Genomic DNA, 27,203 nt, shown 5'->3' with positions numbered 1-27,203 from the left:
TTCAAGTCCAGTGAGTATCCTTATAATCATTGTTTTAAATTCTCCATCATGCATGTTACTTATATCTGTTTTATTTAGATCTCTGGCCTTGGTCTTATCTTGTTCTTTCATTTGGGAGAAATTCTTGTCTTCTTATTTTGCCTAAATCTCTGCCACCTTCTCTCTGTTAGAAAACCCAGTTATGTCTCCTGCTCCTGAAAATAATGGCTTATGAAGAAGAGGGCATGTAATTTCCAGGGCCTGGTGCTTTAGGAAGTGTCTCCACTTTGTGCTGCATGTGCTGTACAGTTTTGCTCTGACTGCTCTATTCTTCAAGCAGTGGTCTTCAGAGGCTCTCCTTGCCTGTGGCAAGTGTTTGGTCCCTGGTCTGAATATAGTGAGTTTAACTAGGTGTATTGTGGTCTATTGGTGAAATAAAACCTGTTACTTCCTCCACCAGAGGAGGCCCTGCATACTTCTCTGGTTGGGAGAAATCATGTGGGCAAGGGTTTCTGCTGTCTTCTGGGGGAATGACATGTCATGCTGGGACTGAGGCCAGCTTGGCTGAGAAAGGAAGTTCTACTAGAGTGCAGGGTGTGAGGCTTGGTGTATGCCAGTTAGGCAGTCAGTATTGGTATTGTGCTAGTTCCCACAGGTGGCCATGGGCTTCTGATAAGGGACAGGAAAGGGAAATGATGCCAGCTAGTTCCTTTGTTTTTGGAGAGGTGTCTCTGTGAACTCTCCCTCTCAGGGACACACTCTGAGGGGGGGAAATAATTTCCCCACTGTGCACCCCAGGTACTCTTCAGATCACTGTTTCCATGCTGCATCTCTATGAATTGTTTGCCTTCTTTCCAAGAGCAGCCCCAGTGCCTTCAAGACCTACTGGAGCCAAGCTCCCTGACATTTAATACTTCAGGTTAGTCCCCTTTGATGGCAAGAATTCATGAAATTTAACCACTTTCGCTTTCCAAGCCAATGACTATGGGAAATTTTCTCCTGGTTCATTCCTCTGTGTGTTCTCTCTCTCTCTCTCTCTCTCTCTCTCTCTCTCTCTCTCTCCCTCACTCTCTCTCTTTCTCTCTCTGTCACTCTCTTATCCTTCTTCATAAACAGAGCTTCCTCCCCTGTATAGAAGCCAGGGATCATTTCTTCCTTAAATTATGTCTATGTACTTCCTAAATTCTTCAATGTGGTATCTTATCTACCTTTAGTTGTGGAATTTTTTCTTGTCTTCAGGCCAGTTTCTGGGGTATTTAAGATTATTTGATAGTTACCAGTTGCATTCATAGGTGGAAGCAATCCTGGGGTCCTGCTAGTCTGCCACCATTTTCTCACTCTGTTGTTTTCTTGCTATAGTGTCATTGCATAATGAATACATGTAATTCAATAAGAAAATAATCCACTCCAATATAACTTAAGATGTTTTTTTCAAAGTCTACTTTGGCCTTCCCTTCTTTTCTTGTTTTGGCATGACTGGTATTCCCTGGTAATAAAACAAAGACAAAATGTAGTTGTATTGTTATAGTCAAGTGACTCAAATGATGTTATAACTCCATCACTGCACTACAAACTGTCTTGATTACAACTCCTCATCTTTGTTATTGTAGTGAAAAGCAGTTATAAGCCATACACCATGATTGAACATAGTTGAGTTCTGTGGACACTGACATTTGAATTTCATATTATTTTTGCATCACTTTTTTCTTTTTTTCAATGACTTTACCTTGTTTTTTCTTTTTTTTTCTTTAAATTCAACTTGCCAACATATAGTACATCCTTAGTTTCAGAGGTAATTTTCAATAATTCATCATTTGCATATAACACTTAGTAATCATGTCATGTGCCCTCCTTAATGCTTGTCACCCAGTTACCCTATCCACCCTTCAACAACCCACCCCTTCAGTAACTCTCAGTTTGCTTCCCAGAGTTAAAAGTCTCTCATGGTTTGGCTTCCTCTATGATTTTTCCCCTTCACTTTCTCCTCCTTTCTTTGTGGTTCCTTGCATTATTTCTTGTATTTCACATATGAGTGACACCATATGATAATTCTCTTTCTGTTATTGGCTTATTTCACTTAGCATAATACCCTCCATTTCCATTCATGTCGATATAAATGGTAGGTATTCATCCTTTCTGCTGGCCAAGTATTATTCCTTTATATAAATATACCACATCTTCTTTATCCATTGATCTGTTGAAGGACATCTCAGTTCCTTCCACAGTTTGGCTATTGTGGACATTGCTACTACAAACATTGGGGTGTAGGTACTCCTTCATTTCACTACATCTGTATCTTTGAGGTAAATACTCAGTAGTGAAATTGATTACTTGAAGGGTATCTCTATTTTTAACTTCTTGAGGAAACTCTATACAGTTTTCCAGAGTGGGCTGTACCAGCTGCATTTCCACCAACAGTGTAAGAGGGTTCCCCTTTCTCCACATCCTTGCCAACACTTATTGTTTCCTGTCTTGTTAATTTTAGCCATTCTGACTGGTGTAAGGTGGTATCACATCGTGGTTTTGATTTGTATTTCCCTGATGACAAGTGATGTGGAGCATTTTTTTCACATGTCTGATTTTAAAAACTGAAATCTATCCTGAAATCACAAATCTTCCAAAAATATATATTAGACTTGATTTGGTTTCTGGACCAAAGTCTGGCTATATCATTTTTGGCTCCATAGAGTATAGTAAAGTGATGAGAAGAGCCCTGAAACTTGACAGATATTCCCTCATTTACTGTGAAGTGTTCACACTCAAGAATTTTTCAAAACTCATGGAATGAGCATCTCCCTAACCTTTGGCCCACCCTGAGATATTCAATCCCATGCTGTCTTCTGAGTGGCTGCTGTCATCTCCTTAGCTTTATCTCTGAAAATTGCTTAGCTTTATCTCTGAAAATTGAAACTTGGTCATAGACCTATAGGTTACTGGAAGTATAGAATAAAACTTGTATGGTAGAAACAGCAATAAGGGAATCCTGGGTGGAGCAGCGGTTTAGCGCCTGCCTTTTGCCCAGGGCGCGATTCTGGAGACCCGGGATCGAATCCCACATCGGGCTCCCGGTGCATGTAGCCTGCTTCTCTCTCTGCCTGTGTCTCTGCCTCTCTCTCTCTGTGTGTGTGACTATCATAAATTTAAAAAAAAAAAAAAAAAGAAAGAAACAGCAATAAGATGGTCTGGATGTTAATAAGAAAATTCTTTGGCATTGATTTTTCAGAGTTCCACCCTGGAGTAGATACAAACTTCAATTGCCTCTTACTCCTAGAGACCTTCATCATTATTATTTCTCTGTTCATAAAGGAATATCGTGATAGTGGTAAGTTAGTAAATATGTAAAATCATGATATCTTAAGTGTTTACTACTCTAATTTTGACATGGTTTCTGAATGATGATTATAACAGAGATAAGCAGGCTCTAACTTCATTATAAAAACAGAATTGGAGGTTAAAAATGTAATAGTCTCTTTTGTTTACTTTTCACTTTTTAAAAAAAGATTTTATTTATTTATTCATGACAGACAGAGAGAGAGAGAAAAAAAGAGAGGCAGAGACACAGTCAGAGGAAGAAGCAAGCTTCCATGCAGGGAACCTGATGTGGGACTCGATCCCGGGTCTCCAGGATCACACCCCGGGCTGAAGGTCCTGCTAAACCACTGGGCCACCAGGGCAGACCACTTTTCACTTTTTATATTTACTTCTAAGCAACATATTTAAGAGAGATTTTGACAAACTACAATTCATCAAGTATATTATTCCCAGAATTATAAAGGTTCTGAAAACATGTCTCTAAAATTAACAGTATAAATAATATTTAACAGAGAAATCCACAGTATTTGAGTTACATGTAAAATATTTGATTATTTTGATAACTTGTCATTAAAAGAAGATTTTCTCTCTCTTCCATTATTTCAACTGTTAGGATTAGAAATAAATGGTTGAAGTTGTAAAGTACCATATTTGACTCTATATAAAAAAGAATTTTAATAATGAGATCTTTCTTTTTATTAAGTATTTTTCCAAAAAAGTCATGAGTTCAATCCACTGATAGCATTTAATCAAAATCTTAATGGTCACATGAAGGAGTTATTTTTCTAATTAGAGAATAGGTTCTTATATTAGAGAATGGATACTAAGTTAGATGGAGGATTAAAATAGAATATATTTTATCATAAACAACGTGAAAGTATAAGAAATTCTTAATTTTCAAGCAAAAGTTATGGGGAAATGTTAAGGAATTTTTACTACATTTTTTCACAATTTTTAACATTGTTTTCTGCAAAAAAAAAAAACCTCATTAGAATAACATATTATACAGTACCTACAAATTCAAAAATCCTGAACATGTAGAAACAACCAAATAAATAAAGTGGGATTTTGTCACTATTCATAGAAGGCAATAGGAATAAATTATTATTATTGAATGAAATCCTACAAAATATATTTTATTCTGAAAACAAAAACACTGAATTAAAAATACTATTAAATAAAAGCAAGACAAAATAAAAAAATTTAAATGAATATAACATTGTCAACACAACAATAAAAATGGATATTGGTACAAAACAGAAGCAAAGTTTGAACAAATATATTTTAACATTCCTAATCATACATTGAAACACTCACTATACTATTAGAATCTGGTACAAAATATATAGTCATGCAATCTAATTTAAGAATTTCAGATACAAAATCTGTATAAGGACTAATTGCAAATATTTTACCAGAGACTATTATTAGAACTGACAATAGGAAAGCTGCTGTTTTAATCTCATAGGTGATAAAAGAGATAGACTGGTTTTTATTTGTGTGACTCTTGCCCCAATAAGTCATTATAACTCTAATGGGAATATTCAGACCTACGAAATTGCAAAGATTCTGCATGGTCAGCCCCAGATGTGGGCCCACAAAGCTAGTTATATCCATGTATTCTTATGTTAGTCCTCATAGTGCTACACATATACTGCATATGTAACCACTAAAATCCTGCAATGACATTTTTCATGAAAAGGATGTGTGCAGGACTGGCTTCATAGATATGCAATTTATGCAGCTGTTCAGGGCTCAGTGCTGAGAATATCCTTGGTATAATGTTCTTTCATTATATTGAATTTTTTGTAAGTTTATCTTTGAATATCTGTTTTATAAATGAAGTCCAGTAAGACAATAGACCATGCATATGAGCAGAGAAAGCAGTGAATTGATTCACAGTACATGCCAGCATTTGTGTTCCAGCAGCAGTCCACACACAGTGGGCTCAGGCTTCCAGGTAACACTATCGGTGCACCAACAGTGATTGGCCCAGTGCATTCCCAAATACCTGTGGCAGAACAGAACACCATGGGGCCAGGGAAGTGACTGGGCTTTGAACTGGGCCCAGATATGTGACAGTGACATTGGCAGCAGCAGCAGAAGTGGCATTAGTGGCTAAAGTTGTGGAGAAGAGGAGGTTTTCATGTGTGCAGGGAAAGGGCCTGCCATGGAAAGCCAACTTGTCCATCTGCCCCCAACCCCTATTCCTAAGGCATGTGCACAAATATTAACTCTCTGTTCCAAGTATTGGGAGAGGAACTGCCAGAGATTAGTCAGTATACTTTGCCAGTAAATAATTTTAAAATAAAAGTGTACAAATGGACATTGTAATGATTCATATGTGAAAGAATTCTTCAAACGGTTTAGAGTTTGGGTTTTGAAAAACCACTAAAACAATGCACAGAAAGATTCACAGGCTTGCAAATATTAGTTAAAGTTAAAGGTTGTCACATTCAATTTATAAAATAACATGTTTATACAAAGCTTTGGATGAACTAGTATTAATGAAGAAGGTCATTTTTTTAAAAGATTTTATTTATTTATTCATGAGAGACACAGAGAGAGAGGCAGAGACACAGGCAGAGGAAGAAGGAGCCTTCATGCAGGGAGCCTGACATGGGATTCGATCCCGGGACTCCAGGATCATGCCCTGGGTCGAAAGCAGGCACTAAACCACTGAGCCACCCAGGGATCCCCGAAGAAGACCATTTTTGAGTTAATTTACTGTGTAATCAAAAATCCAACTTTACAGTACATTAAAAAAACATTTTGAGTTATAAACAAATACTGAAGCTACTTTCAGTTTCTTGTATAGCATATACCAGTTACTGGAAATGTCAGAGAAACATCAAAATAACATTGTACAAATTTACCTTTAAGGTAGAACTTCCTGATTGGCAGAGTAAGAATCTGCGTAAATACACTTCTCCAAAAAAGTAAATAAAAAATATACAAAAAAAAAAAAAAGGCAAGGAAAATACTGGGCTTATTGCCAAAATCAATCAACTCTAGAAATTAAACAATGTTGTGCAACAATTCACAGCTTATTTCTTTGGGAAGAACTGCTAAACTACATAAGAACAGTACAAGTTTGTGCATTGTAACATGGCCTACTCCTGTCCCTCTCTCTCCAACTCTGTGATAGCCTTTTTTTTTTTTTTTTAAAGATTTTATTTATTTATTCATGACAGAGAGAGAGAGAGGCAGATGTGAGACTTGATCCTGGGTCTCCAGGATCACACCCCTGGCGGAAGGTGGCGCTAAGCCACTAGGTCACCGGGACTGCCCTGTGATAGCCTTTAAAACAGCAGCCTGGCGGGGATCCCTGGGTGGCGCAGTGGTTTGGCGCCTACCTTTGGCCCAGGGCGCGATCCTGGAGACCCGGGATCGAATCCCACATCAGGCTCCCAGTGCATGGAGCCTGCTTCTCCCTCTGCCTGTGTCTCTGCCTCTCTCTCTCTCTCTCTGTGACTATCATAAATAAATAAAAAAATCAGTTTATCAGAGCACATTTCCTTCTGGACTCTGTTAAAAAATAAAAAAATAAAAAAAAATAAAAAATAAAACAGCAGCCTGGCAACAATGGTAGCTGTGAAACAAGCAAAGTATTGCCATATTGACCTGTCTCACAGCTCCCTGGAAAAGCACCATTCACAAGATGTTGCCATTATTTGATCAGGCTTAGAACTTCCTTAATGGGAAAAACTCTATCCTCAGGGAATTTGTCAAAAATAATCAACTGCACATTTTTACATCTACCTAGAAATATGATATCAGTCAGGCAAATAAGAATCGGAACAAAACTTTTAAAGGAAGATCTGGGCAATGAGATGTACAAAGGGGACTTTGAGAAATCCTGACTTGGAAATCTAGAAAACTGCTCGCACGTGCAGGGCTATGTTGAATGCCCAGGGGAGCCTAAGAGCATTCCAATCTCTCACCTCTAGCTGATTGAAGCTGGAAGCAGAAAATGGAGACTAAAGCAAAGTTGTAAACTTTCTAAGCAGACAGGCATATCCCAACCCATACAGAGAACCCCTTAGCAAAAGTTGGAAATGTTTTACCTCAAGGCAATAACAAAATCTCTGATTAATCATTAGCTGACCAATAAGCTAAGTAATCAGAGACTACAGTGGCTACACACTACAGGGAAGTCAAGAGTCAGGCAAATCACTAACCACATAAAGAGCAGCAACAACAATAACATGCCTTGGAGGAAGGAGAGGAATTGGATTTCTAGAGTTGACACAGTACTAGTTTTTATCCAAAAATTTGGAGACACACAAATACACAGGAAAGTATGGCCCATACATGAAAAAAAGGCAGACACTGTGCCTGAGGAACTTGGGGTGTTAAATGTTGGACTTATTAGGCAAAGATTTTTTAATTAAATTATTATAAATATATTAAAGCATGCAAGGAAATCAATTATTTGAATTAAAGAATTTTTTTAAAAGATTTTATTTATTTATTCATGAGAGACACAAAGAAAGAGAGACATAGGCAGAGGGAGAAGCAGGCTCCCTGTGGAGAACATGATGCGGAACTCAATCCCAGGACCCCAGGATCAGGACCTGAGCGAAAGGCAGATGCTCAACCACTGAGCCACCCAGGCATCCCTGTAGCTTGACTTCTAAATGCTAAGCATTTAATATCTGAGAAGTATACTCAGTTGGCCCCATAAAATACCAGAACTCTAAGGCTGTTCCTCCAGGGAAACCTGGATATACACAGATGGGAGAAATTGCATAAACACACACATGCATATCACACACATGCAAAAATGATGAAACTCAAATGAGGTATGTTGCATAGTTAACAGTATTATACCCATGTCAATTTCTTGGCTTTGATATCTTACTATAGTTATACAAGATATTTTCTATCATTAGGGGGATCTGAGTAAAGAATATACAGAGCTTTATATAAAAATGTTTAAAGAAGGGAGGGAGACTATGGTTGCTGGGCTACATCAAGTAAAATAAAAGAGATTAGAAATGAAAAGAATGAAAATTCACAGCAGATAAATAGAAACTGGAAAAAATAAGGGCAGCCCAGTGGCTCAGCGGTTTAGCGCCGCCTTCAGTCCAGGGCGTGATCCTGGAGACCCGGGATCAAGTCCCACACAGGCTCCCTGCATGAAGCCTGCTTCTCCCTCTGCCTGTGTCTGTGCCTCTCTCTCTTTCTCATGAATAAATAAATAAAATCTTAAAAAAAAAGAAACTAGAAAAAATAGTTAAATCAAAATTTTAGAATTGAAAAATATAACATCTGAAATTTAAATATTACTGCATTAGCACAATAGGAAAATGCAGATGATAAGCAAAAAGACCAGAAGATGGAACATAAATCCACAGAATTTTCCTAGCTGAAGAACAGATAGGAAAACATAGACATAATGAACAAAAGCCTTGGAGATGTGAGATAATATGAAAAGTTCTAGCACAGGAAACAGTCAACAAAACTAAAAGACAACCTAAGAGATGTGGCAGATAGGAGATGATATTTGCAAATGACATATCTGATAAAGGGTTAGTGTCCAAAATATATAAAGTTCTCTATACAAAGGATATAAGCCATCCCCACATCTCTTCCAGCCTTATCTACAATAGCCAAATTATGGAAGCATCCCAAGTCTCTATCGATAGATTAATGGATAAAGAAGAAATAGAATATATACAAAATAGAATATTATTCAGCCATAAAAAAGAATGAAATCTTGCCATTTGCAACAACATGGATGGAGCTAGATAGTGTAAGAGAAACACCCAATAAACAACCTGATTAAAAGATGAGAAGACATAAATGGACATTTCCCCAAAGAAGATATACAGATGGCCAGAAGATGCATGAAAAGATGCTCAATATCACTCATTATCAGGGAAATGCAAGTCAAAATTACAATGAGATATCACCTCACACCCATCAAGTAACTAAAATTAACAACACCAGCAACAAGCCTAGAAATATTACAATCAAAAAAAAAAAAGAAATATTACAATCATAATTTTTGAAAACTGAAGATAAATAACTCTTGGAGGTATCTAACGTAAAACAACAAAGGAGAAATTTTCAAAACCAGGTTATTTCACACCAGAAATCATAGGAACAAGAATACAATAAAGTGAAATCATTAAAATACTGAAAGAAAAGACTGTCAACCTAGTAGTCTATATATTCAGTGAAAATAGACTTCAGCAAAAAAGACAAAATAAAAACTTTAATGCATGGAAAAAAGAAAAGTCAAGAAAAGAAGAAACTAGTTACCACATTTGTCCCATAAGAAATGCTAAAGAAACTTCTACAAGCATACAGGAAATAACAGAAGGAACAAATGAGAAGGGAAAAACATATGAATAGAAATAAGATAAAGAGATTGTGAATCCTGAAAATTAAAAATTTCTTCTATTTTGTTTTGAAAATGTGAAATAAGGAGTTTTCTCTTCATCCATAAACAGAAGATTTAATTAATTAATGACCTGATAAGTCTTACCCTCTTTTAATTTATTTTTATGTTGTATCAGTTATTTTAAAAAATTAATTATTCAATGCATTTATTTAGAGAAAAGGGAGGAAGTCAAAGGGAAATTTATCTCCACCAAAATAGAAAATATATTATTGAAGGAAAACCTGTCTTGGATAAAAGCATTGCTCTTGGTACTTTAGAATTTTGTAAAAGCAGAATTTGCTCCTAAAAGAACTAATATTTGATCATCTATATATCTTTATTTATGAATCACTTCACTTATTTTATCAATATTTTTCATATGATTTACAGAGAAAATAAAAAATGGTGAGTTTCAAATCTTAAATCACTTAGAAAGTGTATCATTGCAGCAAACTCAATAAAAAGAAAATAAAAAGAATAAGACAATAAAAAGAAACAGGGTTCAGTAGCTTCACATTATAGCAAATAAAATTTTCCTCCCAGTATACCAATCTATTACCAACTCTATTGCTACACTTGCAATTTGTTTCAATTTAATATGTAACAGATTTTTCCTGTTTTGTTTTTTCTAAACTCTCCAAATTTTTGTCTATTTTCTTTTTCAGGAGCAAGGAGGGAAGAAACTAAGCAAAAGACAGGTAGGCATTTCATCTTCACATAAGTACAAATCATGCAGTTTAAGCAATGTCAGCTCTTGACTGATGAGAGTAGCACTGGGCATCTTGGCGTTGTGTTGAACCAAGGACTTTGTCTATTAGTAAATGAATTGGCGACCTTCTGTTATTTCATTTGCAGGTCACTTCTATTGATTTGATTTCTTACTTTTATTGAGATAAAATTCAAACATTAAATAACATTAAATTAAATTAACCATTTTGACAGTTCAGTGGCATTTAGTACATTTAAAATATTTTATAATTATTACTTCCATCTAGTTCCAAAAAGAATTTTATCACCCCAGGTAAACTCCATACTCTTTAAGTCACTTCTCATTCTCCTACCACTCCTAGTCTCTGGCAATCACTATCTGCTTTCTATTTCTGTGAATTTCCCTTTTCTGGTAGGATCTCATATCCATGGGATTAACAAATATGTGACATTTTGTGTCTGCCTTCTTTCACTTACATAAAATTTTTGAGGCTTGTATTCATATTGTAGTACATATCAGTACTTTATTCCTTTTTACGATTGAATAAGAAAGACTTCATTGTATGGGTGTAACACATTTTGTTTATCCATTGACCTTTGGGATTTATCTAGCTTTTGACTTTTGTGAGTAGTGCTGCTATGAATATCTTTGCACAGGTATTTGTTCAAATACCTGTTTTCAATCTGGGGGCTATAGACCCATGAATGGAATTACTGGATCATACAATATACTATGTTTAACTTTTACACAGTATGCCAAATTATTTTCCACTCTGGTAGTACTATTTTACATTACAAACAGCAATGTATTAGAGTTCCAATTTCTCCTCTACTCACCAATACTTGTTATTTCCCAATTTTAAAATTATGGTCTTACTGGTATCTATAAAGTGGTATCTCATTGTAATCTTGATGTGCACCTCCCTAATGACAAAAGAAGTTGAGCATATTTTCATGTCTTTCTTGACCATTTGTATATCCATGAATAAATGTCTATTCAGGTCTTCTGCTCATTTTCTTTTTATTTTCTTTTTATTTTTTTATTTGGAGTTCAATTTGCCAACATATAGCATAACACCCAGTGCTCATCCCACCTAGTGCCCCCTCAGTGCCCATCACCCAGTCACCCCAACCACCCGACCACCTCCCCTTCCACTACCCCTTGTTCATTTCCCAAGTTAGATGTCTCTCATGTTTTGTTACCCTCACTGATATTTTCACTCATTTTCTCTCCTTTCCCTTTATTCCCTTTCACGAATTTTTATATTCCCCAAATGAATGAGACCATATAATGTTTGTCCTTCTCCGACTGACTTATTTCACTCAGCATAATACCCTCCAGTTCCATCCACGTCGAAGCAAATGGTGGGTATTTGTCGTCTCTAATGGCTGAATAATATTCCATTGTATACGTATACCACCTCTTCTTTATCCATTTTCTAAAAGGATTGTTTTTCTTTTTGTCATGAAGTTGTAAAGCTTCTTTATATATTCTTGATATTAGGCCCTCAAAACATAATTTGCAAATATTTTCTCTCATTATGCACATTATCTCTTCACTGCTTCTGTTTTGATCCATAATTTTGACTTTTATGAATTCAGGTTTATTTATTATTTTTTTAAGATTTATTTTGTTTGAGAGAGAGAATTTGTGTGTGTGCGTGCACACGTGCATGTGTGCACATGAGTGGGGGAGGAGCAGAAATAGAGGTTCCTCATGCAGATTCTCCACTGCGTGGGGAGCCTGATTAGGGGCTAGTTCCCACAGTCTTGAGGTCATGACCTGAGCCGAAATCAAGAGTCAGATGCTTAACTGACTGAGCCACCCAAGTTCTCCACTGTACCTCTATTTTTTTAAAAAGATTTTTATTGTTTTATGCTCTCGAATTTTGGTCTTTGATCCATTTTAAGTAAATACTGTATATACAGAAGAACATAAAATAATGAATAAGACAGGCCTGTGTATATAATTTAATAGTTGGAGGTTTTGGTTGACCATTTTCTTTTCTTTTTTTTTTTCTTTTTCTTTTTTCTTTTTTATTTTTTTGGCTGACCATTTTCAAAGCACTCTAAATGTCCTATCCTAATAGGAAAAATGAAGCATAATGTTAAATTGCTAATTAGATTGTTAAATAAAGTGGCTGAAATAAGAAAAAAAAAAGGTATGTCTTATACTATTCTTTAATTTTTTGAAGGTCTTCCAAACTCTTCACATAATATTGCTGTGTATTTCATAGTATTGCATAGCACTACATAGTTACATGGAGACTGTTGCTTTACCCTAATGCTTTTTTTTCTCTTTTACTGAAAATATATTTTTCTAGTAATAGAATACTCACTTTGAATAAAATTCCACTCTGAAATAAGGACTGTGGGAAACTCAGCAAGTAATGTAGCCTTGCTCTAATCTCAGTTTATTCTTCTGCCTAAGCATCATAACTTCCGAAGTACTTCTGGTAACCAAATGTGATGCTGCTTATGAAGCATGTATCACAGTGCTTAGTGCAGAGAAAGCGCTTAATGAATGTCAGTGGGAATGCTGGGGATGGTGGTGACAATGACAATGATAATGATTATGATAATGATGGTAATGGCAATGGTGATGATTATGACAATGATATCATGCCTAAAGAAGACTTTAGGAAATTATTTTGAAGGGTTCAGTCACAAGAAATTTAATTAAATTTAAAACTATTTTACTGCTTTACTATTTGACATGTTTGTTCTGTTTATTTTATTTTTTTTAATTTTTTATTTATTTATGATAGTCACAGAGAGAGAGAGAGAGAGAGAGAGAGGCAGAGAGAGAAGCGCCAAACCGCTGCGCCACCCAGGGATCCCTGTTCTGTTTATTTAAGAGTCTATTTTATGGTTTGTCTCTCTCTTTTTTCACCTATTTCATTCTTTTAAATTCCATATATGAGTGAAATCATATGGTATTTATCTTTCTCTGACTGACTTATTTCGCTTAGCATAGAACACTCTAGCTCCATCCATGTTGTTGCAAAATGGCAACATTCTTATGGCTAAATAATATTCCATTATATATATTTATATATCATACATATATATTCCATTACATATATTATATTATATATTATATATATATAAAATGCACACCACAATTTCTTTTTTTAAAAGATTTTATTTATTCATGAGAGACACAGAGAGAGAGAGAGGCGCAGAGACACAGACAGGGAGAAGCAGGCCACTTTCAGGGAGCCTGATGCACACCACAATTTCTTAATCCATTCAACAATCAATGGGTATATGGGCTCTTTCCATAATTTGGCTATTGTAAATAATGCTGCTATAAACATCAGGATGCATGTGCCCCTCTGAACCAATATTTTTCTATACTTTGGGTAAATACCCGGCAGGCAATTGCTGGATCATAGGGTAGTTCTATTTTTAACTTTTTGAAGAAATTCCATACTGTTTTCCAGAGTGACTGCACCAGTTTCCACTTTTGAAGCCTTATGAGCAATTCTACTAGGAATATTCACATACACATCTTTGAGTGAAAATGTATTTTATTTCTCTTGGTTATACACTTAGGAATGGGAATTCTAAATCATAAGATAAATTTATGTTTAACATTTAATAAAATCATCAAACTGTTTACCAAAATACCATTTTACATTTGGGCAGCAATGCATGACACCATTTGTTATTATCTATAATCCTTATTATGTTGAATATTTTATCATGTGGTTTATAACCATTTTGTATTCCTTCCTTGATGAAATATCTATTATTTTGCCTTTAAAATTTTTTTATTTAAAAAAAGATTTTATTTGAGAAAAACAGCAAGCTAGAGAGAGAGTGCACATGTGGAGGTAGGGTCAGAGGGAGAAGGAGAATCAGACTCCCCACTGAGCAAGGATTTCCCCATGGGGCTCTATCCCAGGATGCTGGGAACATGACCTAAGCTGAAGGCAGATGCTTAAACAACTAAGCCATCTAGGCATCTCTATTTTGTCATTTTTCAATTGGAATGTTTGTCATCCTATTTTTTACTTTTAAGAAATCTTACATATTTGGATACAAATCTTTTATCAGATAAATCATTTGAACAAATTTTCTTCTAGTCTGTGTATTGTTCTTTCACTTTCTTATCAGTGTATTTTAAAACATAGCGGTTTTAATTTTGATGAAGTCCAATATAGCAGTTTATTTTATCATAAGCTTTTGGCTTCCTATCTCAGAAGTCCTTGCATAATTCAAAGTTTCAAATATTTTTCTCCAATTTTTACTTACTGAAGGTTTTATAGTTTTAGCTCTTGCCTTTAGGTCTATGACACATTTTGAGTTCAAATTTTGTGTAGGGTGAGGGAAAGATCCCAAGACATCTTTTTGCATGTGGATATCTGATGTGCCAGCACTGACTCTTGAAAAGACTATACCTTTCCCCCATTGAATTGCCTTGGCATCTTTTGAAAAAATCAAATGATCATGAGTTTATTTCTGGTTTCAAAATTTTATTCCACTGATCTATTTGTCTGTCTTCATGCCAACACCATGTTCTCTTCATGTAGAATAAAAACAATAAATTCATGTAGAATAAGATAATAAATAATTAAAATTAAATAAATAAAAATAAATTCATGTAGAATATAAACAATAAATCACTGAAATGAAAAACATCAATTCATAATTTTATACTCCATGAAAAAAATCTTTTAAGAATACAGATAAAATAAAGGAAAACTAGGAGACTTCATCACTAAGAAATCTATTCTAAAAATATGACAAAAAAAGCTGTTCTGAAAGGAACACAATAGGAAACAATAGATAAAGGAAAACAATAGCATAGGGAAAACTAGGAACATCAGAAATTAATAGAAGCAACAAAAATAATAAATGTGTAGGTAAATGTGAAATAATATTTTCTAAGTTTAATATTTAAACTTAAAAATATGAATGACTATTGAATATAATAATTTTAACAGTGTGTGTTTCTCAGATATGTGAAATAATACACCTGAAAACTATGACATAAGAAAAGGAAAGTAATAATGCACGTATGAATTTAAGATGTCTACATTTTACTTGAAGTGGTGGAATATTCATTCTAAGTGGAATAAGAAAGTTTAGGTATGAACTTTTTAAATTCCTAGAGCAAATGTAAACAAATAGAATGTAAAGATTTATTGCCAAAATACAAATACAATAATTAAGTTAAAATAGAATACTAAAAAGTGCTAGAATAACTCACAAGAAGGCAAGAATGAGGGAACAGAGAAAAAAGTACAGGGACAAACATTAACCAGATGTAATACAGCGGTTCAAATCTATCTTAACAGCGGTTAAGATAGATATCTTAATTCTAAATGAACTAAATATGTCAATCAAAATGCCAGAGATCATCATATTGGACTTTTTGAAAGGCCCAATTACACACTATTAGAAATCCACATTGAAAACAAATATTGGTTAAAATAAATAAAAAATATAAATAATAAATAAATAGGATAGAAAAATATGTACAATACTAACATATGCTGGAGAAGACATATTAATAAGAAAAATAGAACACAAAATATAAGGGATACAATTAGACATTAAATAATCATAATGGGGGCCTAGCTCAGATTATGATGCTAAGGTCTTGGAATCAAGCCTCATGTCAGGTTTCCTGCTCAGCGAGGAGTCTGCTTCTCTCTCTTCCCTCTGCCCCTTCCCCGGCTCACTCACTCTCTCATTCTCTCTCTCTCTTCTCTCTCTGTGTCTCTCAAATAAATAAATAAAATCTTTAAAAACAAGAACAAACAAAAAACCTCAGTAAATTCTTTGAGATCATTAATACTCCTAAATTAACAGAAAATATTAACTTTGTAGCAAAACGTCAAATACATGAAGTGAAAACTGATAGAAAGGCACCTGGATAGTTGGGCATTGGCCTTTGACTCAGGTCATGATCTCAGGTCCTGAGATTGAGTCCCAAATTGGGCTCCCTACAGGGAGCCTTCTTCTCTCTCTGCCTACGTCTCTGCCTCTCTCTGTGTCTCTCATGAAAAAATAAATAAAATCTTTAAAATAATAATAATATTTGAAGATATCAACATTCCTCTTTCAGTAGACAGGAAACAATAGGATTTAGAATAACTAAATAACAATCTCAATCAATTTGACATTGATAAAACACTCTACAAATGATTGTAGAACTGTTTTCAATTGCACATAGAACATAAACTAAAAACAAAATCCAGGTGACAGACATATTTTAACATGTTTGAAGTAATAGAAATCATACAAATTGTGTTCTATGATCATAAATTAATTATATATCAGTAACAGAAATGTAAACAAATTATACACTACCCCCCAGGATTTGGATATTAAACAACACACTGCTAAACAGAATATGAATCAAGGAGGAAATAATCAAGAAATAAAAAATATTTTGGATGAAAATGAAAATGCATCATATCATTATTTATGAGTGTCGTTAAAACAGTACTTAGAGAAGAATTTATTATATTCTTATATTCAAAAAGTCTCAAATTAGTTTATTTATTTATTTATTTATTTAAGTCTCAAATTAGTTATCTAAAACTCCACATTAAAATTCTTTAAATGAACAAAATAAACTCAAAGTAATTAAAAGGAAATAAACAATAAAGATAATATCAGAAATGAATTCTATTGAAAGCTGAAAAATAGAAAAAATTAATAGCTAAGTTTGTACTTTGATAAAATAATGAAATTGATCAACCCCTAGCCAGACTGGCAAGTAAAACATATACATGTATGTATGAGAAGGCAAAAATTACCAAGATTAAGATGAAAGAAGGCAATGACTAAAGACTTAGAGACATTAAAAAATAGACAATATTGTGATCAAAGTTCAAGCCTATACATTCAACAAATTATAAGAAATACGCAATTTCCTTGAGAAACGCCAATGGCAAAAATTATTACAAAATAAATAGATAATCTAAATTGTCCTATGTCTACTGAATAAATCGAATTTGTAATTTAAAATTTTTCAACAGAGAAAAATCCAAGCCCAGCTGGTTTCAATGGGAATTCTACTGAACATCTGAAGCAGTAACATCAGTTTACAAACCACTTCCAGAATATAAAAGAGATAGAAAAATATATTATCTCGCTTTATAAAATCAACATTATCATGATACAAAAAATCAGATAAAAATTCTAAAAGAAAAGTACAGGTCAATATTTCCAAGAACATAGAAAAAAATTCTCAAAATATATTAGCAAGTAAATACAGCAATATATGCAAAAGATAATATAGTGTGATTAAATCAAGTTTATTCCAGGAATGCAAAACTGGTCCAAGATTAAAAAAAAAAAGTGACGAATATAAATTACCATAGCATGATCTAAAAAAGAAAAATAATGTGATCACTACAATAAAGACATAAAACATATTCAATAAAAATTAAATATCCATACTTCTATTCTTGTTGAAAACTATCAACAAACTAGAAATATAAGTGAAAGTCTTTAACCTGATAAAGGGCATCTACAAACAAAAAAACTACAGTTAACATCACAATGAATGAAGACTGAATGCTTTTCCTGCAAAACTGGATGAGACATGGATGTCTGCTCTCATCACTCTCATTAAACATCATAGTTGGTAGAGATTCTAGCCAGATCAATAAGGCAAGAAACAGAAATTAAACTATGCATATTGGAAAAGAATAAATAAGACATTCTCTATTTCTGGGTGATATGATTGTCTACATAAGGGGATACAAGAAATCGGATTCTAGAAAGAATAAGTAAGTTTAGTAACAGAAAATTAGTCCCGTAAAAATAAATTAAATCAAAAAGCAAAAAAAATGACTAAACAAAGATTGGGACCTGGTAGATCAAAATCTAAATGTGGAAAAGGGACTTGAAACTATGTGGGAAGTAAAGTGGCTACCCAGGAGAACTATTCCCTCTGGGGAAAATGTCTTATTGATAGAGAAAAGAAAGGAGGAAAGAATCAACTAAGGGAGATGAATGAAGGCTCATTTAAAATGGAAGAGGAAAAAAAGATAGATAATTGGTCTCCCCTGTTGCCAAAACCATTAATAAAGTAACTGTAAAGATGAGAACATAAGTAATAAATAAAAACATCTTTGGGTAGCCCCGGTGGTGCAGCGGTTTAGCGCCGCCTGCAGCCTGGGGTGTGATCCTGGAGACCCAGAATCGAGTCCCACATCGGGCTCCCTGCATGGAGCCTGCTTCTCCCTCCGCCTGTGTCTCTGCCTCTCTCTTCGCTCTCTCTGAATGAATGAATAAATAAATCTTTAAAAAAATAAATAAATAAATAAAAACATCTTTAAATACTCTGTCCATTAAATAAATGAAGAGAAATACCCAAGCAATTTCCATACATGACTTTAAGTAAAAGTCAGAAAATGCAAACGAAGTCCTTTGTGCAAACAAAAATATCCCCTAAATTAAGTATAAAACTGAAGAAGTCAGTTATATCATATTGTAAACTGTATTAAATATGTTTAAGCAAGCATTTCAAGACATGGGGGAAAAAAAGAACACCTTGAATCAAAAATGCAAATACAAAGGCAGAAATGCAAAAATAATAAAGAAATTGCACAAAGGTTCACCGAAATCAGAAAGGAAATTTTAAAAGAATAAAGAATAAAGATAATAGAATAAAGATAATAAATTTTGTAAAGAATATTGAAGAAAACAAAAAAATGGAATTTTTAAAGGTTTCTCTTTTAAGTAAAAAGGATCAGAAACAAGTAGTAGAAATGCCAGAAAAAAAGATTGAACATTCCATATTAGTGATTCAAAATCTTGAAAATCAAGAAGAATGAAGAAAATTGAAAAAGAAGAAAATCAAAATAGTGAACCAGTAATCATATTTAAAAGCAAAATTCATGGGATGTCTGGGTGGGCTCAGTGGTTGAGCATCTATCTGCCTTTGGCTCAGGGCATAATCCTGAGTCCTGGCATCAAGTCCCACATTGGGTTCCCTGTGGAGAGCCTGCTTCTCCCTCTGCCTATGTCTCTGCTTCTTTCTCTGTGTTTTTCATGAAAAAAAAAAATAAAATCTTTTTAAATAAAATAAAAACGCATGAAAAATTTTCAAGTAAAAGAAAAATTGACCCAGAAAAATTAATTCTGAAACAAATTCTAGTATTAATATCAAAGGTTAAAGATAAATTTAAAAAATCTTTAGGATCCCCAGAAGAAAAGAAAGACTACCACCAAAAAAAAAAAAAAAAAAAAAAAACTTTTATCAGTAGTATATTTTTCAAAAACAATACAAAATTGAAGCAATTTTTCAGGAAACTTAAGAAAGGAGGATATTAGTCCTAAGGATTCTAGTAAAGGATAAGCTTTAACCAACCAAAAGATGACTGAGAAACTTTAACAAATAATAGTGAAAGAATGATGCCAGCAAAATGCAAGTATGAAGCTCTCTTGATCCTCAAGAAAACCCAAACAGAGAAATTGGCTGAATAAATTTTTTTTAAATTTATTTTTATTTTTATTTTTTTTTGCTGAATGAATTTTTAAGTGTTCTGGAAAATAGTCAAACATCTACAGTAACCAAATGAATGTCCAATTAAGACTGAAACATGTTCAAATGATAAGAAAGTTTGTAGCATATTTACTTGCCTTTTGCCCTCCTCTACCACAAGGGTTAGGGGAAATATCAGCACACCTCCCACTTCTGTTCCTTATTTACAACAGTCTAATATGCCTGGGGACTACCTTCAGGGCTGATATCTGTCTTATCTAATTTGGATCTTAGACATGAAAAAGTGCAATGCATTTGTTAAAGAAAGTAGTAAGGAGCCTAGACCCAGAAACCCTTTTGGCAAGTCATTAGAGGTGGAGACATACAATAGACAATCTCAGACTCTGAGAGACATGGGAGGAAACTCTGGAAAGTTAAGGAATTTAAAAGTACCCAGGTACATGAGAGAATTGAGAAAAACACATGAAGACCAACATAAGACACTGCTCAAAAGAGACCGGAGAAAACCTTAAGCTTTCATCTTGGTATTATCCCTACGCTCAGATCATGCCCAGCTAATCAGTGAAGGAATTCCTTGGTACAGAAAGATTCAGGAAAGACTGGGGGAGGGCTACTTTTTCAAATGTATAAATTTCAACAATAACAACAATAACAACAAAATAAAGGCATACAAATAACAAGAAAACATTACCATCAGATGAAGAAAATAAATTTGCAGATCATACCAGAGGAAACACAGACATCAGGTTTACAGACAAAGTTATTCAAAACTGTCTTAAATATATACAGAGAACTGAATAAAAACACAGACAAATAACTAGAAGAAATCAGAAAGACAATATAGTAACAAAATGAAAATATCACTACAGAAATAGAAATTATAGAAAAGAACAAAATAGAAATTCTGGAACTAAAAAATATAATAACTATTAGAGATGTTCAATAACACATGTGAGTAGGCAGAGGAAAGAATCAGTGAATTGAAGATAGGATAGTTGAAAAGGTTGAGTCTGAGGAGTTGGAAGAATATAGAACGGAGTAAAGTGAGTCTAGTCTAAGAGGTTTGTGGGATATTATCAAGAGAGAGCAAATATATGTGTGATGGAGGCCCAAGCAGTAGGAGAGAGAAAGAAAGAGAGATTATATAAATAATGGCTGAAAATTTCTGAAATTTGATAAAATATGTGGATCTACAAATCCAAGAAGCTCAATGAACCCTCCAAGAAAAATATATGAAAAGTGATTCACAGCAAATGGTATAATCAAACTTTTGAAACGTAAAGACAGAGTCTTGAAAACAGCAAGTGAGAAGTGACTCCTCAAATATAAGGGATGCTCAATAAAATCATTAGCCTATTTCTCTCCAAAGACCTTGGAGGACAGAAAGGGAAGGCAGCTATAATGGGGAGAAAAACTTGTCAGCCAAAAATACTATACCTAGAAAAACTGAGCTTCAAAATAAAGGAGAAATTAACATTCTCAGGTGAAAATAAGCTGAAGCATACCTTAAAAATAGGCCTGTCCTACAAGAAATGCTGAAGGTATTCCTTCAGGTTGAAATAAAAGAATGTTAGATGGGAACTGAAAGCCATATAATGCTATAAAGATCACCAAGAAAGGGAAATAAATGGGCAAATATAAAAAAACAATATTATTGTGATTTTGATTTGTGATACCACTTATTATTTTCTCTAGCATTTAAAAAAACAAATGCATAAAGAGTTATTATAAATCTATATGAGTCCAAAATACATAAAGAGGTAATTTGTGACAATTTTAATAACATAAACTGGGGACAGAACAATGGAGGTGTATAAAAGAATTTTTGGTGGAACAGATCAACAGAACCAGGAGTTGGTTCTTTGAAAGAATTAATAAGATAGATAAACCATTAGCCAGCCTTATTAAAAAGAAGAGAGAGAAGACTCAAATTAATAAAATCATGAATGAGAAAGGTGAGATCACTACCAACACCAAGGAAATACAAACGATTTTAAAAACATATTATGAACAGCTATATGCCAATAAATTAGGCAATCTAGGAGAAATGGATGCATTCCTGGAAAGCCACAAACTACCAAAACTGGAACAGGAAGAAATAGAAAACCTGAACAGGCCAATAACCAGGGAGGAAATTGAAGCAGTCATCAAAAACCTCCCAAGACACAAGAGTCCAGGGCCAGATGGCTTCCCTGGGGAATTTTATCAAACGTTTAAAGAAGAAACCATACCTATTCTCCTAAGCTGTTTGGAAAGATAGAAAGAGATGGAGTACTTCCAAATTCGTTCTATGAGGCCAGCATCACCTTAATTCCAAAACCAGACAAAGACCCCACCAAAAAGGAGAATTACAGACCAATATCCCTGATGAACATGGATGCAAAAATTCTCAACAAGATACTGGCCAATAGGATCCAACAGTACATTAAGAAAATTATTCACCATGACCAAGTAGGATTTATCCCTGGGACACAAGGCTGGTTCAACACCCGTAAAACAATCAATGTGATTCATCATATCAGCAAGAGAAAAACCAAGAACCATATGGTCCTCTCATTAGATGCAGAGAAAGCATTTGACAAAATACAGCATCCATTCCTGATCAAAACTCTTCAGAGTGTAGGGATAGAGGGAACATTCCTCGACATCTTAAAAGCCATCTATGAAAAGCCCACAGCAAATATCATTCTCAATGGGGAAGCACTGGGAGCCTTTCCCCTAAGATCAGGAACAAGACAGGGATGTCCACTCTCACCATTGCTGTTCAACATAGTACTGGAAGTCCTAGCCTCAGCAATCAGACAACAAAAAGACATTAAAGGCATTCAAATTGGCAAAGAAGAAGTCAAACTCTCCCTCTTCGCCGATGACATGATACTCTACATAGAAAACCCAAAAGCCTCCACCCCAAGATTGCTAGAACTCATACAGCAATTCGGTAGCGTGGCAGGATACAAAATCAATGCCCAGTAATCAATGGCATTTGTATACACTAACAATGAGACTGAAGAAAGAAATTAAGGAGTCAATCCCATTTACAATTGCACCCAAAAGCATAAGATACCTAGGAATAAACCTAACCAAATAGGTAAAGGATCTATACCCTAAAAACTATAGAACACTTCTGAAAGAAATTGAGGAAGACACAAAGAGATGGAAAAATATTCCATGCTCATGGATTGGCAGAATTAATATTGTGAAAATGTCAATGTTACCCAGGGCAATATACACGTTTAATGCAATCCCTATCAAAATGCCATGGACTTTCTTCAGAGAGTTAGAACAAATTATTTTAAGATTTGTGTGGAATCAGAAAAGACCCCGAATAGCCAGGGGAATTTTAAAAAAGAAAACCATATCTGGGAGCATCACAATGCCAGATTTCAGGTTGTACTACAAAGCTGTGGTCATCAAGACAGTGTGGTACTGGCACAAAAACAGACACATAGATCAGTGGAACAGAATAGAGAATCCAGAAGTGGACCCTGAACTTTATGGTCAACTAATATTCGATAAAGGAGGAAAGACTATCCATTGGAAGAAAGACAGTCTCTTCAATAAATGGTGCTGGGAAAATTGGACATCCACAGGCAGAAGAATGAAACTAGACCACTCTCTTTCACCATACACAAAGATAAACTCAAAATGGATGAAAGATCTAAATGTGAGACAAGATTCCATCAAAATCCTAGAGAAGAACACAGGCAACACCCTTTTTGAACTCGGCCATAGTAACTTCTTGCAAGATACATCCACGAAGGCAAAAGAAACAAAAGCAAAAATGAACTATTGGGACTTCATCAAGATAAGAAGCTTTTGCACAGCAAAGGATACAGTCAACAAAACTCAAAGACAACCTACAGAATGGGAGAAGATATTTGCAAATGACATATCAGATAAAGGGCTAGTTTCCAAGATCTATAAAGAACTTCTTAAACTCAACAGCAAAGAAACAAACAATCCAATCATGAAATGGGCAAAAGACATGAACAGAAATCTCACAGAGGAAGACATAGACATGGCCAACATGCATATGAGAAAATGCTCTGCATCACTTGCCATCAGGGAAATACAAATCAAAACCACAATAAGATACCACCTCACACCAGTGAGAATGGGGAAAATTAACAAGGCAGGAAACAACAAATGTTGGAGAGGATGCGGAGAAAAGGGAACCCTCTTACACTGTTGGTGGGAATGTGAACTGGTGCAGCCACTCTGGAAAACTGTGTGGAGGTTCCTCAGACAGTTAAAAATAGACCTGCCCTACGACCCAGCAATTGCACTGCTGGGGATTTACCCCAAAGATACAGATGCACTGAAACGCCGGGACACCTGCACCCCGATGTTTATAGCAGCAATGGCCACGATAGCCAAACTGTGGAAGGAGCCTCGGTGTCCAATGAAAGATGAATGGATAAAGAAGATGTGGTTTATGTATACAATGGAATATTACTCAGCCATTAGAAATGACAAATACCCACCATTTGCTTCAACGTGGATGGAACTGGAGGGTATTATGCTGAGTGAAGTAAGCCAGTCGGTGAAGGACAAACATTATATGTTCTCATTCATTTGGGGAATATAAATAATAGTGAAAGGGAATATAAGGGAAGGGAGAAGAAATGTGTGGGAAATATCAGAAAGGGAAACAGAACGTAAAGACTGCTAACTCTGGGAAACGAACTAGGGGTGGTGGAAGGGGAGAAGGGCGGGGGGTGGGAGTGAATGGGTGACGGGCACTGGGGGTTATTCTGTATGTTAGTAAATTGAACACCAAGAATTTTTGGATTCAGTTGAAGTTAAGTTGGTATCAATTCAAAATTATATTATTATAACTTCAGAATATTATATGTAATCTTTTTGAAAGATGTAATCCCTCCCAAAATATATATCTATAATATGATTAATAAATACATATGCTTTACTTATAATAAAATATATTTATAATATTTATATATAATAAAATATATACTTTATAATGCATATATACACACACAATATGCAAAGCACAAAAAGAAATGAGAAGAAAATTAAATTACATCACAAAAAAATCTACAAAACACAAAAGCAGGCATTAGTGAGGAAAAAAGGGACAAAAATGCTTCAGACATACAGAGAACAAATTACCAAGTGATTAATGTATCCATTGCTTATCAGTAATTACGTTAAGTGTAAGTAGGTTAAAATCCCCAATTAAATCATAGATTGAGAGATTAATAAGAGAAAAATAATCCAATTTTACATTGTCCAAAAAGGACTCACTAGCTCATCTGCCACAAATAGATTGAAAGTGAAAGAATAAAAAATGTATTTCATGTAAATAACAACCAAAAGAGAACTGGGGTGCCTATACTAATATCAAAGTAGAATTTAAATAAAAAACTATTACAAGAGATAAAGAATGATGTTGTGAAATGACAAAAGAGTCAATTCGCCAAGAACATATAACAATCATAAACATATACACCCAACACCAGTACTTCAAAATACATGAAGCAAATATTGGCAGCATTTAAAGAGGAATTAAATAGCTCTTCAATAATAGTTGGAGATCTCAGTACCCAACTACCAACAATGGATAGAACTAGACAGATTATCGCTAAGAACTAGAAGTCTTGAACAGCACTGAAATACAATTGAATCTAACAAACATATACACAACATTGCACTCAACAAAAGGAGAATACACATTTTTATTGTGTATCAAACATGCTTCAGGATAGATTATATGTTAGACAAAAAACTCCAATTCTTAATAAGTTTTAACGGACTGAAATTATACAAAGTTTTTTTTTATCACAATGGACTGAATCTGGAAATCAAGAGCAGAAGGAAAAATTAGATTATCCCCAAATATGTGGGAATTAAACAACATGCTCTTAAACAACCAATCTGTCAAAGAATAAATTCCAAGATAAATTAGAATATACCTATGGACAAATGAGAAGGAAAATATGGCATGCAAGATGTATCAGAGGCTGCAAAGGCAGTGCTAATAGGAATATTTATAGCCTTAAATGCCGAACCTAAAAAATAAGAAAGAATTCCAATTAACAACCTCATTTTATGCCTTAGGAACTAGGTAAAGTAACAAACTAAACCCAAAGCTAGCAGAACAAAGGAAATAATAAAGACAAGAGTGATTTAAAAAAAAATACAGAATAAGGAAAATCAATCAACCCAAATACTGATTCTCTAAAATAATTAATAAAATTGACGAGTCTCTCACTTAATTGACTTTAAAAAGGGGGGAAGACACAAATAACTAAAATCAGAAAGGAAGTGTGATCTTATAATTATTTTATAGAGGTTTAAAGTATCATAAGAAAGTACTATAAGCAATTGTACACAAATTGGATAACCTATATGAAATGCAAAATTCCTAGAAACACACAACATACTAAGACTGAATGATGGAGATACAGAAAATCTAAACAGACCCATAACTACTGAGGAGATTGCATTGGTAATTAAAAATCTCCCCACAAATAAAACCATTAAACATCTCTCCACGAATCTTCCCGGAACCAGATAGTTTCAATGGCAAGCTCAATCCAACATTTAACAAAGAACTAAAACCAATAGTTCACAAAATCTTCAACGTTGAAGATCAAATGTTTCCTAACTCATTCTATGAGAACACCATTATTCTGATACCAAAGCAAAACAAAGACGTTTGAATACTGATATCAGCAAGAATCCTCAACAAAATATGAGCATAGGAAAGTAAGCATTTAGATGTGCCCCCTATGGAGTTTATTTCTATCTTGCCTCATGGAGCACCAAATTACCTGCAGTGTCTGGTGACTTCACACAACTACTAACAAAGGAAAAGGGAGGCTATGCTCCTACAGCAAGAACTGCTTTGTAGGATTGGGAAAAAAGGCAGAACTTGGGTTTTTCCTCCATCAAGGAGAGAAGTGAAAGAGGACTTACCCCCAGTAACACAGACCACTTTACATGGACTTGGTTTCCATCTGGCCTCATTTTGAGTGCCTGACAGCAGCAACAAAGTAAAGTTTTCTTCCACAGCTGGCACTGTTTGGTTTGATTGAGATGAGGAAGACTGAGGGTTTTGGTTTTTTTTTTTTTTTTTTGATTTTTGTTTTCAAAAAAGGAAGGAAGGGAGGGTGTCATTGGCCATAGTTGTAGAGTGCACTCCCCAAAAGGTCAGCCTCAAACACTGCAGACCAGTGAAATTATCTCTCAGTCAAAACCAGTCCATAAAGACTGGGAGAGGTAGCTTCATTTTCAAACATGCAGACAACAAAGCAAACATTCGAGGAACACGAAGAATCAAGAAAACATGGCACAATCAAAGGAAGAAGGCAAATC

At 34.5% G+C, this 27,203-nt stretch overlaps 1 protein-coding gene across 2 annotated transcripts in view; it reads left to right on the top strand.

Annotated features, from left to right (window-relative positions):
• The window catches only part of LOC119874263 (butyrophilin subfamily 1 member A1-like), a 74,350-nt gene that overhangs the window by 8,432 nt on the left and 38,715 nt on the right, over positions 1–27,203 (top strand). The window contains exons 1-3 of one of the 2 annotated variants that reach the window (XM_038553316.1): positions 761–898; positions 3,203–3,301; positions 10,348–10,380. In XM_038553316.1, the coding sequence (XP_038409244.1) occupies positions 814–898; positions 3,203–3,301; positions 10,348–10,380 (217 nt within the window). In that variant the 5' untranslated portion in view covers positions 761–813. Of the gene's footprint in view, positions 1–760; positions 899–3,202; positions 3,302–10,347; positions 10,381–27,203 lie in introns of those variants that run through there. The other variant, XM_038553317.1, reaches the window with a different exon arrangement.

The sequence above is a fragment of the Canis lupus genome, chromosome 12 (genome assembly GCF_011100685.1).
Source record: "Canis lupus familiaris isolate Mischka breed German Shepherd chromosome 12, alternate assembly UU_Cfam_GSD_1.0, whole genome shotgun sequence".
NCBI lineage: Eukaryota > Metazoa > Chordata > Mammalia > Carnivora > Canidae > Canis > Canis lupus.
Note: the sequence above shows the minus strand (reverse complement) of the source record. Positions and strands in the feature narration are given on the sequence as shown.